The 16,368-nt window shown below is 48.1% G+C and overlaps 1 protein-coding gene across 1 annotated transcript; it reads right to left on the reverse strand.

Moving 5' to 3' along the window:
• Positions 1 to 7,644: 7,644 nt before the first annotated feature.
• On the reverse strand, positions 7,645 to 15,366 carry KRT2 (keratin 2). Its single transcript, XM_082741375.1, has 9 exons — positions 14,681 to 15,366; positions 13,506 to 13,720; positions 13,101 to 13,161; positions 12,262 to 12,357; positions 11,460 to 11,624; positions 11,032 to 11,157; positions 9,990 to 10,210; positions 8,652 to 8,686; positions 7,645 to 8,554 (listed from the first exon to the last, which is right to left on the reverse strand). Exons 1-9 carry the CDS (start codon positions 15,302 to 15,304, stop codon positions 8,088 to 8,090), a joined length of 2,010 nt encoding a protein of 669 aa, XP_082597501.1. The 5' UTR covers positions 15,305 to 15,366; the 3' UTR covers positions 7,645 to 8,087.
• Positions 15,367 to 16,368: the final 1,002 nt, after the last annotated feature.

Genomic DNA, 16,368 nt, shown 5'->3' on the forward strand with positions numbered 1-16,368 from the left:
AATGTAGCTACTTTAAAAAAAAAAGATTTTATTTATTTATTTATTTGAGAGAGAAAGAGAGCACGAGTTGGGGGGGGCGGGCAAAAAGCAAGGGAGAAGCAGGCTCCCTGGCGAGCCCAGAGCCTGACGTAGGGCTTCATCCAGGACTCAGGGATCATGACCAGAGCCGAAGGCAGATGCCTAACTGCCTGAGCCACCCAGGTGCCCCGAGAACATAGCCCTCAGTACACCATCTGCAGTGATAAGATGGCCCTAAATCCAGAGCTCTGGGCATATTTACCAATTGTACTTTATTTCTTACTGGCTTCTCTTTAATTTTTTCCCCAGCTCCAAGTCTATGCAATAGTGCTAATCCACAGTTGCCCCTCCCTAAGGAAGAGCACCCTGAGAAGGGTGGGGCCGGGCAGAATTTCAGCATTCTACCCAGACAGTCCTGAGTGTCCCATTGGAACAAACTCAAGGTGCAACCATCCTGCCAGCCTCATCTTCCCCAGAGTTATTCACAGTAAACTTCAATCCAAGGTTGCTCCAAGAGCACAGTTTGGTGTAGTTAGTATAAGAAGTCTGGCCTCCCTTTGGTGCTAAGCCTGGATGAGATCTGATGGTCAGGACTCCTCCAGGCTATGAATATAGTTCACCACTCTCAGCCTGGCCAGCAGAATTTGAAAATCACTTGGTCAAATCATTTGCATTGGCCCCGTGCTCCTTTTTTCAAAAGCCCATTAATTGGACCACATCCAGTTTTCGTGGTCTCCACTCACTGGCTTTGAGAATGGAAATGCCAGTCTGATGGAAAGAAACTCCAAGACCTAGAATCATGTGGCAACTTACGGGGAAGAAATCATTTGCCAAAGTCAATGTGTCCACTTACAAGATATGTTTTGACTTCTTTGAAACTGAACCTGTCAGGCTGTTCAGATTTATTATACATGCAGAATAGATTGCTTTATTTCAGGATGAGACCATAGGGCCATAGTTCGATGCAGTGGTGTCAGACAGATAGCTGAGGGTTAATCCAATCTCCTAGGGAGGCTTGGAGAATAAAAAATAAAGTGGGCACCTTCCACCAGGGCCAATTTTAAGAGACAGGGACTGGGCTACTTGACCTCAGAAAATCTTGACCTGTACTAAGATGGTAACCACTATCCCACTTCCATCCTGGAAGAAACACCTGGAAATGAAGAGAGTGAAATTGTCATTGAGTTCCTTGATCTGCTGTCGCTCCAGCTGATTCACCCCCTGGACCTTGAGGTTGATCTTCACATTCAGTGGCCCAGCAACCTATGATTCATTTCAACTTCTTGGGTGCCCCAAGGCAGACTGCTGGATATACAAACCCCAGCCCCCCAAAACCACCAAGAACAAAGCTCACCCTACTGAGGCTACCCACCCCAAAACACCCACCCTCATACCTCCCCAGAATGCTGAATTGGCCCAGACCTCTAGCTATACTGATGGAGAAGCTCCTGCTCCCACCAAAACTTAAGACTCTGGCTACTGTAACCTCCCAGGCTGGTGTGGACTTGGAAACAGCCACCACTCTTGCAGACCAACAGTGAGTTTACTGCCTCTCTCCAGCCCCCTCTAGGCAGGATGGCCAAGCCACTGCCAAATCTCCTGCTCTGATACCTCAAGGAGTAGATCTGCCTGCCCATGGTGATGCAAGGGGCATGAGTGACACTGAAGAGGTGGGAAGAGTCTGTCTCAATGTTTCTCTGCCAGGATTCAGAGGGATCCCCTCATATATCTCCTGGGGTTATCACCTGGCCAAGGATAAGTTCTTGGATTTGGTGCCCTTGAAGCTGAAAGTGATAAGAAAAAGAAAGAAAGCACCATCTATGTGGGAATAGTATGTCAAATAATCATCACTTAGTTAGCAAGGTTTTCTTATTATTATTTATCTATCAACTATCTGCTGACTTAGGCAACACAAAGTGTGTGCAATTATAATACCAAAGCTCTCAGATAGTTTTCTGAAACCATTGGTATTCCAACATTTTTAGTTTCTACCAGAGTGGTACCGAAACTCAAAGTACCTCTTCTAGAGGCTTAAGATAGTGACACTGATGAATTAGAAACTGATCTGGAAAGAATGGTGATTCAGAGAGACCCATTCAATGGAGTTTTTTATATTGGTGGGAGTTGCTTCTGCTTCTCTACTACCCACCTCACACTCTCCAAATATGTGTGTGAGTATATGTGTGTGTTCCCAAAATATATGTCCAAAAAAGAATAGAAAATAGTAAAATAAACTGTACCCATAAATGGAATATTATATAGGTAATTTAAATGATGGTTACAACTTTTATGCAAAAGAATTTTTTTTCTGTTTTGTTGTTAACTGATAAAAGGAGAAATCAAAACTGAATAATCAGTACAACCACGAAGTCCAAGGCACAGAAAAAGAAGACCTAAAATAAGATTGGAGAGTGAGTCTGAGTGTAGCTATATATTTTCTAAAAGTGAGTAAAGCTAAAAACCTTAGAAAAATATGCTAAAAATATTATACATCTATATCAAAGTGTTAACAATAGTTATTTCATATAATGGTTGATTTTAAATTTTTTTACCTTTCTGTATTTCCAAACCTGAAATAATGAGTAGGTGTTGTTGTTGTTGTTTTTAAATATTTTATTTATTTACTTGACAGATATCACAAGTAGGCAGAGAAGCAGGCAGAGAGAGAGGAAGGGAAGCAGGATCCCCGCGGAGCAGAGAGACCGATGTGGCACTCCATCCCAGGACCCTGGGACCATGACCTGAAGGCAGAGGCTTTATCCCACTGAGCCACCCAGATACCCCAGGTGTAGTTTTTATAATACTATATAATAGGGCAATCAAATATAATAGGGCAATCAAACCCTACAATTCTCCAAACCTCTGCAGGGAAATGAAACCGCCCTTTCTTTAGAAAATGCTCAGGGAGACAAAGAACACTGGTCCCTTCTTTTAGTCACCCCATAATTGTGAGGGCAGCTGCCCAAGGGAATATTCTGGACTCAGTCTCCTCTCACCACCTGTCATCCAGGCCAGAAAAATGCAGGTTGCCACACTGACCCATGGCCCCAGCTCAGATGCTTCATGCTTCTTTGCACCCTGACCCCACAGGCCTGCCAGAAGTCACCTGGTACGCCTGAGCATTCACACATGCACTGGCAGGGCTCAGCGATCTTTCCTAGTTGGGCTCCTTCTTCAGACCCAGGCTGAGAAGCTGAGATGTTTCCCTCATTCTATAATCTTGTACCTACCTGCCTGCTCCTCCAGGCTTTATTAGCAGGCCCCACCCATTGTACAAACACCCCTAATCCAATCTAGGCAAAGAAGGAAAACAGAAGGGGGCATAGTGGAAATGATGTACACCCTTCATTCTTTGTTATGGCTCCATTACTTCCCAGTTTCTTGACTGTGGGCTCTTCAGCCTCAGTTTTGTCATCTGTCAAATGGGGACATCTGCCCTTGCTACTTAACTTCAGTGTTATATAAACCACTCAAAAGAATAGAAGTAACTACTAATTTTCACCCCTGGCATTTTAGTAAGTCCATATCTTTCTGCAGCAGCAATAATAGCATCTGCAGCCCTAACATTCACTGTCTGATCACTGTATTCCAGAATGTGTGCCGTGCTTCACAAAGATAATCTCATTTAATCCTCATGGCAGCACTGTGAAGTAGATATCACCATTATTTTCAGTTTCTAGAAGTAGAGACTAAGGTTCAAAGGATTAAAGGCTTTGCCAAATACTTCAACTAGTGGAGAGGTAGAGGTCGGCTTTGACCAAGGCAGACTGATTCCAGAACTCAATACATAGATGTCTAATTGAATCAGATATTGAATGCATTAAACCTGCGGCGGCATGGATTCGGAGCCCTGCTTGGAGGTGGTGTACTTTGGCTACTAGACCAGCCTGGGCCCCGTGGGAGAGAGGCAGTCTGAGGTGGTGGGACTGGGCTTCCCGGATAGAGGCAAAATGTAAGAGTCCTTTCTGTTTTGTCCTCTTCGAGGAAAGGCTGGGATTCTCGTGAAAGTCATCACTATTTTGAAAATCATTTTCTTGAGCACCCCAGGCTCATTCAACCCTGGACCAATCTCTGTGGAAGGTCATGAGCTGGAGAAAGCATTCTCCCAGCCCTCAGGAAGTTTCCAGTCAAAATGGGCATAGAAAGAGCCAGCTGCAGTGGGTCCCAAAACTTTTTTTGCTCTGGCCTCTCCCTATGCACTTTGGAATATACCCTTCTCTGGACCTCCCTGACTGAAATCCCATCCCCCCTCCACCCTCACCAACTCGACAGCACACACAGGGCTCCTTCCACCTGAGCTGAAGACATAGGTAGAGATAATCTCATTCTGTCTCCTTGGGAAGAGGAATGGCTAGTCTGATGTTGCACAGCAATTACCTCCAAGGTGAAGGTCAGCATTTATTTTTTTTTTAATTCTGATTGTTTTTATTAAATTTAAAGTAACAGTCTGTTTATCTTATCAGTGAAGATGTTCCAAAAGTAACTGAAGATAAACACTTTTAGCTTGTAAGATGAAAGCACATATATTGCTGAATGGGGACACCATGCAACGGTTGTATTATATAAGATCTGTTCTTTGGCTACTCTTATTTTTTTTATTTTTTTATATAAATAATTTTTTAATTTATTTATTTTCAGCATAACAGTATCATTATTTTTTCACCACACCCAGTGCTCCATGCAATCCGTGCCCTCTATAATACCCACCACCTGGTACCCCAACCTCCCACCCCCCTGCCACTTCAAACCCCTCAGATTGTTTTTCAGAGTCCATAGTCTCTCATGGTTCACCTCCCCTTCCAATTTACCCCAACCCTCTTCTCTCTAACTCCCCATGTCCTCCATGCTTTTTGTTATGCTCCACAAATAAGTGAAACCATATGATAATTGACTCTCTCTGCTTGACTTATTTCACTCAGCATAATCTCTTCCAGTCCCGTCCATGTTGACTCAAAAGTTGGGTATTCATCCTTTCTGATGGAAGCATAATACTCCATAGTGTATATGGACCACATTGTCCTTATCCATTCATCCGTTGAAGGGCATCTTGGTTCTTTCCACAGTTTGGCGACCGTGGCCATTGCTGCTATAAACATTGGGGTACAGATGGCCCTTCTTTTCACTACATCTGTATCTTTGGGGTAAATACCCAGGAGTGCAATGGCAGGGTCATAGGGAAGTTCTATTTTTAATTTCTTGAGGAATCTCCACACTGTTCTCCAAAGAGGCTGCACTAACTTGCATTCCCACCAACAGTGGAAGAGGGTTCCCCTTTTTCCACATCCTCTCCAACACATGAAGGTCAGCATTTAAATCTCCCAACTCCTGATGAAAGGTCTTCCCCTTGTCACAGCAAAGAAGAGCTTGAGTATCCCCTTCAAGCAGACTTTCTGGAGGCGGGAAGCTGTCCAAGGACTCTCATCTGAGTTGAGAGGAAAGAAACAGTGTGGTAAAGGGGTCAAGAGGAAAGAAACTCATTTGAATTCATACAAGAACTCACAGGTAGAGAAACGAGGGAACCACAGTACAGGGCTTCCCAAGTACTCTGCCACATCATCAGAATGTAAATATTTAGCCCACTTCCTTATGGAAATAGAGCTCGTAAACCATTTTGCCTGTGCCCATCTCCCTTCTGAAGCCCAAAACCTGACAAGTCAGTTACCAGATTTGGTGGAAGACGAGCAGAGGTAGGAGGTGTGTGACCCAGATTCTGGACTAGTTTCCCGTGACACTTAGAGGGAAAGGAAAATCCAACCCCCAAAGCTGGTGCCTCACTCCACTACCTGCTTACAGCCAGATTTCTTTCAGACTTCAGGCCTGTGTCCCTCTGAGTTCATCTACAGTCTTGTTTTTCTGTTTTGGAGCCCAACATAAAAGTAACACGAGTCTGAGTAGATCCGAAGAGAAGGACTTCATCCCAAGTAGGGTAGAAGTGAGGAGTACAAACCATAGAAGGGGTCAAAGGCTCATACCACCAATAGTCTCAACAATTAAGATCGTTGAGAATAAAAGCTGCCACCTTACCTGCCTCACCTTCTTTCCCCTCAGAATGTTATCAGTACAGATTACTGTTCCCAAAGGTTTAAGCAGTGTGTGATTTGGGGAGTGGAGGCCCGTTTTCTATGCCCACCCTGGACTTCATCTGTTTCCTTACCTATACTGGCAGCTCAGAATCACTGATGCCAAAGCTCCCTTCCAGCCCTAAATGTCTGGGAAACTAGCCCTGTTTAAGGCCATGTTCATGCCTGCATAGTAAATATACTATATAACAGCCAGACCCCTTGTCCTTTCCCTTCCCAGCTGACACCCTCACCTCCACAGACCTCCCCCACCTAACCAAGGCTGTGGCAGGCACAGCACCCTGGACTGATCAGCCTCAGGTACTGTCTGTCACCCTGTGGCCCATAGCCTTCAGAGCTCTTTCTGTCCCACACCCTCAGACCTGGGGACAACTGGTCTGGGATCAGGTGAAACTATCTATTCCTTATTAATGTCTCCCTGATTTTCTTGAAATCATCTCAAGATGATGATGATCTCAAGATCATCTCTAGTGATGCAGAGGGGTCTCACAGACTCAACTAAGGCCTCACCAAGATTTTGAAACTAAAGTAAGATGAAAGAGGAGAAAATCCCCTAGGTTTTTTTTTCTGGTTTTAAGCCACATCTGCTGCATTGAATACCACATACATATAGCTTGACCTGACCCAACCAAAGCTACCAACTCCCATTTGGGCAACTCTGGCCAGTTTAATCCCAACCTCAAGAGCCTAGCCCTTCCTCAGCTCCAGGAAGCTCCAGTGAGGTGACAGTCCTTTGTGGGAAAGAGGCTGAAATCATCCCAACCACAGGGGAAGTCTGCCCTGATTGGGATGTCCAGGGCTAGGGGGTCTTAGAGGGCAGTTGGATGTGAGACAAGAAAATGGTCCAGTATCTGTTGGATATGTTGGGGGATTTCTCTGATGGAAGTGGAGAAATGTTCTGTGAAAATAGTGGTTATTTTGGAGATTACTTTATAGTCCTTCCCCAGATCCTCTTCTTCAGCCTTCATCGAGAACTCCTGCCAAGGACTTAGGGCTTTAAGGGTGTAGAGTGTTCATGACCTAGGTTGAGCTAAGGGAATTTTACATTGGAAGCTCAGAGCTGCAGACAGCCTAGATGAAACTCCAGGGGCTCAGCTGATTTGCCCTGAGGAGAAGGGACCTCAGGTCAGAGCTCTTGTCAGAAGACAGTTGGGGGGGGGGGTTGATGGGTGGGGGTAGTTGTGGGAAAAGCTTGTTAAGAGTGGCTTTTTCAGGGAAAGAGAATTTTCCACAAATCCCATCATCATCCTCCTGGCAATATCATAGTTCCCAGATCTGGAGAATACTTTATAAGAACATCACCCTCACACCCTGACTCCAGGGCTAGCCCCTCCTGTCTCTGTTCTTAAAGACTTCCAGAAAAAAATACCCTTGGCTTCTCCCAGCCACACTGCCTCAGGACAACATGTCCCTGCTCCAGGAAGCTTGTCTTTTATCACTTCCCAATCTCTCCATTTTCTGGTATCTTCAATCAGACAACAATGAGTAATAGCTCTTAGATACCCACTCCTGCCAAGGCTTGACATTAAACACACACCACATGTTATCCATTGCAAATGAGGTTTATTGTGCAGACACCAAGACCACAGAACTTCAGATGCAGAGCCAGCAAGGTGGGCTATATACACAGAAACATGTTTCTCTGGGGGCAGGGTCATGAGACAGGTACAGGCTTTGAGATGGGGCCCTTCACAGAATAGTCATCAGGAGAAGGACCACCAAGTGGGCGATGCAAGGAGGGGCCAGAAAAGGGGCCACGGCAGGAAGTCCAAGCCCAGGCAGTGCAGAGCCTTCCCTAGGGTTCAGACAGTGTCACTGGCTCCAACTAATTGGTGTGGAGAGAGGATATTTCAAACATGGTATGTGGGCATCCCTTTCTTCCAGAATGCCCTCAGAGGTGGATCACAAGGTTTGACTTGCTGTCAATTGGATGTACAGAGACAGGCTTCTACATTCTAAAGCAGAAGAGTCAAGAGGGGAACTCCATCCTTATCTAAAAGAGAAGGTCACGCTGGAACCATAACCTTCACCTGAGCCAGAACCCCCCTTTTCAGAGCTGGAACCCCCTCTAGAGCCACCTCCAGAGCCATATCCCCCTCCAGATCCAGAGCCTCCCCCAGAGCCGGCACCTCCTCTAGAGCTGCCTCCAGAGCCATATCCTCCTCCAGAGCTGTATTTTCCTCCACTGCCACCTCCAGAGCCAGAGCCTCCTCTGGAGCTGCCTCCAGAGCTGTATCCTCCTCCAGAGCCAGAGCCTCCTCTGGAGCCCCCACCAGAGCCATAGCCCACTCCACCGCCACCTCTGGAGCTTGAGCCTCTGCCTCCAGAGCTGTAACTTGAACTTCCAGAGCTGTAGCCTCCGCCTCCTCCAGAACCGGATCCTCTACCTCCAGAACCATAGCCTCCAAAGCCAGTCTTGGAGGCCACACTCGAAGATATGCTGCTGCTGGTCACAGCTGCAGAAAAAGATGGCATCCCCATGGAAATTATGACTGCCAACGCCTGTGTCCTCCCGACACACCCCACACAGGACAGGAAAACCCCACTACTTACACACAGTGACGTTGCTACTGAGGTCTCCAGACATCCTGTCAGGGAAAGAGAAAATAGCTCATGGCAGGGCCCTTAGGTTCCATGTACTTATTGTTCTAGAGCTTCCACCTGCAAGCAGGCACCTCGACCATTAGCCACCAGGACCTTCCAGAGCCGCTGTCTTCCGTGCTGCCAGACCACAGAGATGGGCAGGCCCCATGTTTGTCCACATGGCATAGCAGCCCAACGCATCTCAATTTTTTTCTTTTTTTTTTTTTCTTTAAAGATTTTATTTATTTATTTGACAGAGAGAGAGAGAGAGATCACAAATAGCCAGAGGCAGGCAGAGAGAGATGGGAAAGCAGGCTCCCTGCTGAGCAGAGAGCCCGATGCAGGGCTTGATCCCAGGACCCTGAGATCATGACCTGAGCTGAAGGCAGAGGCTTAACCCACTGAGCCACCCAGGCACCCCCGCATCTCAATTTTTGGCTCAGATGAAAATGATCAAAAAGCAAATTCACTTCTGATGCACAACCCGTTTTTGTATTTAAATCCTTCAGAGGGTTTCTGCTATTCCGAATCCAGGCCACACTAGAAATTTTGAAACAAGTCTGCACTGTGAGCATCTAATTCAGAAAGAACTGCAACCCTGTACAACCTCCCCTATTCTATCCTCCTGCCCCACCTCCTTGGCTGCATCCGAAATCTTTCCCACTTCTTCCTGCTGGCTAGGGGTAGGGGGCATGCCCTTGCTCCTTCCCTGTCATGCTGGCTTGCTGGTGGCCTGGGCTACCTTGTCCCCTTCTGGTTGCTTCAGCCAGATAAAATCACTGGGGATATTGCTAACACAGACAAAGGGCTCAGACAAGGTCTTCAGACAGGGGAAGGAAAGGTTCCCTTTTGGGAGTTTGTCACCCTGGAAATCTGCACAGAACCAGGCCTGGCACCGCTGCCAGGGAACAGCCAGCCAGTCATGCCTCAGCCAGTCAGAGCCTTCCAACGTGGTCTCCTGGCTCTGGGTCACGGGTGAAGGGAAAAGACACCATGAAGCCTGCTTACCCATAAGCCAGTGTTTCAGGCTGTCTAGGACTGACCTGTTAACACCAAATTTTATTTTCTCTTTCAGGAGAGACCAAGATTAACTTATTGCTTAGTTTAATATGCTTGGACAGTCATTCCTGTACTGATAAATCTACAACTGTACACTAAATGCTTTGGGTCATGAATGGCTGTTTGAGGAACATAGTGAGGTTAGCTCTCAGCTGTCAGAAGGCCCTGCTCCACCCCCAGCTGTCCCTGCCTTAGTCTTCCTTCCTGGTTCTAGGTTCTAGGAGCTTTGGCCTTCCCAGCGCCCCTCACCTGCACTCCTCGCCCTCCAGCAGCTTGCGGTAGGTGGCGATCTCCACGTCCAAGGCCAGCTTGACGTTCATGAGCTCCTGGTAGTCGCGCAGCAGTCGGGCCAGGTCCTCCCGGGCCTGCTGCAGGGCATCCTCCAGGTCAGAGAGCTTGCTCTGAGCATCTTTGAGGGCGTGTTCTCCCTTCTGCTCAGCATCTGCGATGGCTTCTTGCACACTCTTACACTGGGAGAGAGGGAGAAAAGATTTCTGTTGGTTATGGAGAGTGGAATCTGCCTGGCAGGTGGGGAAGGGAAATGAACGTGTTCAGGACAAATGAATGTGTGGGAAGCCAGACTCACTGGCCCTGGAAGGGTTGGGTCCCTCTGGAGTTAATGCGAGTCACAAACAGTGATGCCAAGACCTGCTGTCATCTCCAGGGCATCATCTTCCAGTCACCTCTGACTAGACCCTTATGCTTTCCCCATAATGACTTTTGTCCTCATAACACAGGACATTATCCTAGTTTACAGCTGCAAATGGAAACCTCGGATATGGACCACTTCATAGAACTTCTGCTGTCCCTGGAGTCAACTCTCCATCCCACGTGATTTCTTCCAAGCTAAAGTCCATCCCCTGGCCATCTCCCTGCCACAGCCATTGCCCTCCCACCACGCCACTGCTGGTGCTTAGGGTTGGCACCCAGTGCGGAGACTCCAACCCTCCCCCTGTCCAGCCAGATGACCTTGTGCTTTATTTGTTATCACTCCCTTTCATTTGTGGAAGCGATCTGAAAGGTAACACTGTACTTTCCCTGCACCGATCCTTACTTTGGAATCTCTTAGACCACCATAAAAATTGTTACAAGCCTTAAATTATGTTACACTCAAGATGTTTGGGATCCACATATGCTAGATTAGAATTTCTCAGGTTCTCCTCTCTCTTATTCTCTCTCACACACATACTCACACACTCCCACTCCCTACACACACACACACACACAACCTCCCATCCACATGAGCCCGGCTCGACCCCCGGAGCCGCACAGCCCTGAGGGCTGTGCCTACCTGCTTCTTCACGTGAGCAATCTCCCCTTGCAGCCTCTGGATCATGCGGTTCAGCTCGCTGATCTCCATCTTAACCTCCTTCAGGCTGTCTCCGTGTTTCCCTGCGGTCACCTGGAGTTCTTCATACTGTATGGGAAGAGGAGGACAGTGGCAGCTTAGAGGAAGCCTAGCTTGAGCCCAGGAAAGTCTAATACAGGGTGGGTCAACCAAGCTGCCTTTGAGAGAGGTGGGGAGCTATCTCATATCCCCAAAAGGACTCGGTGCCATTCTCAGTTGAGGGCAGTTGTGGTCCTGTGTTCACTCTTGCTTGGGAATGATGCCCAACAGCCGTTAGACAAAGGCACCCATCATCTCACGGATGCTCTCCAGCCAAGGTGAAACCCAGCATGTCAGACAGCTGTGGCTCTCTCTTCTCTCTGCATACTTACCTTGCTGTGGTACAGTGCCTCAGCCTCGGCCTTGCTCTTCTGGGCAATCTCCTCATACTGGCTCCGGACCTCAGAGATGATGCTGTCTAGGTCCAGGCTGCGGTTGTTGTCCATGGACAGAATGACATTGGTGTCGGTGATAGTCTGCTGCATCTGGGACAGCTCCTGCAACACAACAGGAGGTCTGGCCATGGCTTCCCTGCCCACAGACAAAGGCTGTGAGGAGGCATCCGCCTCCCTGGTATTAGGGAAATATAGATGCTCAGACTAAGTTGAGTGGGGTTCGATGGGTGGAATAAAAGTGAGACAGCCACCAATCCCAGGCCTCTGCCAAGGATGTCCAGAGAATTATGGGAGAGGAGCCTATTTCTGAGCCTCCTGCTGGATAACCTTCACCATTTAGATAGTTTTGTTAAGTTTGATGCCCCCAGAAAGAGACCTGTGAATGACAAATGTTTCAGAAGATATGTGTACACATGGGCATGGAGGAGTGGTCTGGAGTACATTAGACATAGGGATGGGAAAAAGATAGCGCTCTACCTAAGGGCAGCTGGACATTTGAGGAATGGAGTGGAGGGATGTTGTCCTGTGTTTCCTGAGCCTGCCTTCCTGTGACATCAGAGGAGATAATACCTCTCCTCCAAGAACTCCACCCCAGAAACCCCATAATGGTCTGGAATGGTGGCAAGTGGGAGTCAACCAGTCCCTAAACCCCACTCATCCCACCTTTTCACTCATTGGGAAGGACTGCTTTTGTGGGAAGGGTGGGAAGCAAGGGTCTCTCCAGGAGCAGCCTCCTTACCGCATCAAACAGGAATTTAATGAACTCGATCTCCTGGGTCAGCACATCTGTCTTGGCCTGCAGCTCCACCTTGGTCATGTAGGTATTGTCCACATCCTACAAAAAACGTGAAGGGCCCTCTGGCGAAGCTCACGCACGGCTCAAGGTCTGAGCCCCACCCTCTCTTTGTCTCTCTCTTCCACCCAGTCCCTGTCAGCTGCTCTCCAACACCCCAGGCACCCCAGTTGAGCCAGGTATCCACAATGTCATTTGGCACAGAGCCTACAATGCATCTCGACTAGGGGCCCCCATGCCCTCGTTCACTGATCACACACTCCCATCGGAGCTCTGGCGGGACAAGCTTTGTCAACCATTCTCTCCCTCCTGCTTGAGACACTGTGCGTTCCCACTACGGGACCTCTGTGGCTTTTAACAGTCCTCAACTCTCCCATCCTGTCTGTCCATCCCATCTCTCCTGATCTTCTCTGGATTTTACACCAAAGCTTCTGCCTTCTAGCCTGAACTCGTCAGCACAACAGAGGCATTCTAAGGGAGGTCCATCCCCTCCTCAGCACTTTAGAAGAAAATTGAAGTGTTCTCTATGTTTGCATCGTGCACAGCCCAATATAGGCTTGAAGGAGGTTATTGGTGGAAATGCTCTGGCAAATGTGCAGAACAGCTCCAGAAGCTTGAACTGTAGAGACACCTGTTTTCAAGAGAACGAGTGGTGGACATGTTTCACCTCTTTCCCCTGGTTACTGCTGTTTCCACTCAGAGATATTCCCCAGCCTGTCTGCCTGGACCTGGTGGGCCTCTGAAGCCCCCTCAGTCCCACCCAGCCATGACATTCTCTTGCTCACCTTTTTGAGGGTCACAAAATCATTCTCAGCAGCTGTGCGCTTGTTGATTTCATCCTCATACCTGTAGGGACCCGGGGACAAAGCTGTTAGATTAGTTCTACTTTGTTTACTTTTTTCTTTTCCTTTTCCTACTGGACTCATCCCAAATCCTCCACTCCCTGAGTATGAAATACTCCCTCACTCTCCAAATGGTAACTGTGATGTCCCAAATAATGATGCATTTCTATAAATTAACTCCCAAACGTGTGAAGAAAACATGAACTCTAAAGCCCTCAATGTCTTCCTCACAAAGAATTGGCACACACAAATTATCACCGCAAACGCAAGGGGGATATGAGTGGCCTCCTAGAGGAAAGAGCGGATGGCTATGATCGCTATTTACTCAGCATTTACTCGGCCACCTACTTCTTCTTAAAATCCTCAACAAGATCCTGCATGTTGTTCAGCTCTGAATCTTGGGATGTTCGTTCTGCAGAGAGCGTATCCACGTATTTCTTCAGCTTGGCAATGTACGCTTGAAAGATGGGCTCCAGGTTGGTGGTGCGGGTGCTCACATCCAGCTGCTGCAGCAGCTCCCACTTGGTCTGCAGCACCTGGTTCTGCTGCTCCAGGAACCGCACCTGCAGGAACCAGAGGAAGAGTGCAGGAGCTCTGGAATGCCCCTCCCACCAGCAGGCCTCATTTGCCAGAGACAGCCCTGACCCTGCTTCAGGACATAAGGAAGTTTACGTGACTTGGTGCTCACAAGATGGATGCTGGATCCAGCCCGAACTCCCTATCTCCGCAGACTCCTAATGTTACATCTGGTACTTTCCAATGCAGAGAACTCCTTTTCCTAGTACACCGCCCACTATCTTATTTGCAGCTGCTCCCAAGACTCCAGACCATTTCCCTCTCCCATTCTGGTTGAATTCCCGGCAAGTCCCAGAAAGTCTTGGGCAAACCAAAAATAGGCGTCCACTGGCACTGCTCCTGAAGGTGCTAAGTGTGAGAGCACCACAGGGCAGGGCTCCTCGGGCTGATTTTTAAGAGCCTCATAAATTTCTTAGGCAAGTTCATCTGCCTTGAAACAGGATAAGATCCTGGAATGCTCAAAAGTGACACCCACAAAGATGCTACAGGTCACAAAACTGAGAATGCTTCTCTTGAAGGCAGGAATTTCATTCGTCCCCAAGCAGGTTCAGCTTTCCAGAACTTAAGAGAGTGATAACTTCCAGGGAAGGAAAGACTATCTCAGAAGATGTCTTGCCAACTTCTTCCAACACCTGCTGCCACTTGGCCTGACTCCTCAGTCCATTACTTGTCTAGATCAGTTTTCCCATGATTTTCAGTAGTTTCCAACAATCTTACTTATTTAGGCTGAAACAATAAAGCCAAAGGCATCCATAATTCCTAACTGCAGACTATTTCAGAAGACACAGCTCAGGAAGACAGCATCTTTCCCATTTGGGAGATAAGCCATGCTAGCTGGACTACATCAAGGGCTCCTAAAAGAAATGAATCTCTGCTGTTTACTTTCCAGTGAGCAGTGGAAGTAGGCCATCCTGAGCATCAGACCGAGCCAGCTTCTCATGACTCACCTTGTCAATGAAAGAAGCAAATTTGTTGTTGAGCGTTTTGATCTGTTCCCGCTCCTGAGACTTGACATTCTGTATCTCTGGGTCAATTTTCACATTGAGAGGCTGCAGGAGGCTCTGGTTGATGGAGACTTCGTGGATGCCTCCACCAGGGAATCCTCCAGGCCCAACACCACCAGGACCCCCAAAACCTCCAAAGCCACCACCACCTCCAAAGCGTCCTCCGCCAAAGCCGCCTCCACCGAAGCCACTGCCTCCGCCAAAGCCGCCTCCACCGAAGCCGCTGCCACCACCGAAGCCGCTGCCGCCTCCGAAGCCGCCTCCACCGAAGCCAATGCCGCCTCCAAAGCCACCTCCTCTGCCACCAAATCCACCACCGGAGCCAAAGCTTCCACCTCCTCCAGCCACACTAATGGAGATGCTCTTGGTGCCTCCAAGGCCAACAAGACTCCGACTGCCAAAGCCGCCGCCATAGCCCCCTCCGCCACCACCATGGCGGCTCAAGCAGGAGAAGCTAGAGGCGGATCTCCGGCTCCCACCGGAGACCACAGCTGAACCGCTGCTAAAACCCCGGAATCCTCCACCTCCTCCTCCTCTTCGAGATTTGCACGAGATCTGACAGCTCATGATGCCTCTGCCCAGCGAGGAAAATTGAGGTTTCCGAGATGAGTTAAGGCTGGAGACTATGCTCTGCTGTCGGGAGACTGTCAGGGTCCCCTTTTATACCTGACTAGGTGTTGGTGTGCATGGGTGTGGACATACTTTATGCATGGGTTTGGTCTGCCTGGAAGCTACGCCTGGTTAGTGATTATCAAGCTAATAGCCATTAAAAATCTACTAATCAGCTCCATCCCAAAACTTGCTTTGACTGCAAACTTCTCCTGTTTATCTGGGCATCTGTCATGCAATTCGATTTTTGTGAAATCATCAAAAGAGGAGATCAGGACGTGGGTTTCTCAATCTGAAAAATAGACCTTCTGCAGAATGCTGTTCCCTGCTCTGGACCAACCCAAAGGAGGGCAACTACCACCGGGCCTGTGCCGGCTTGCCACCTGATGAGGCTGATGAAAGAGGTGACAGGTTTATTAACTTCATGGGGCCCCTCAGTAGCAGCTTCAGAGTCCTTGCTTCTCTCCCTCTGCTCCAGGAAGAATGTCTACAAGTGCTTTCGTGGAGTACAAATGTCACGTGGGCAAGTATTCATACTCTTACAGAAAGAAGTTGGCTAGGATGCTTCAGAAGGGTTATCATTTTTCAAAGTATCTTAAGTCCTTCCACCATACTACACCAGGAGAGCACAAGAGCCAGTCACTAAAAAGAGGAGAATTTTCTTTCTTGCAACAAAAGTCTTTCCAGCTATCAACTCTGTCATTTTTCGATTTGAAAACCCAGAGGATGAGGGACTTAGGAAAAACTTCTCTATTCCCAGGTCTGTCTGACTCTGGGTACTCAAAAGAGGTTGCCATCAAAGACTTTCCATAACTCTGAGGTCCAAGGGTATATTGATGTAACTAGTCACTAATCGTGGATTATCGGGTGATTCTGCTGAACATCCAGGAAGTCTGACTTCTCAAGATTACCAGGGATGGATGAGTATCAGAAAACACATTGAGTCTCCAAATGCAGAGAGCTTCCACACCTGAACTCAATCACAGTCCTTCCTTTGCCTGTGTAGCCAGGCACATGCGTCC

This window comes from Mustela nivalis (assembly GCF_964662115.1).
Source record: "Mustela nivalis genome assembly, chromosome: 7".
NCBI classification, from domain to species: Eukaryota; Metazoa; Chordata; class Mammalia; order Carnivora; family Mustelidae; genus Mustela; species Mustela nivalis.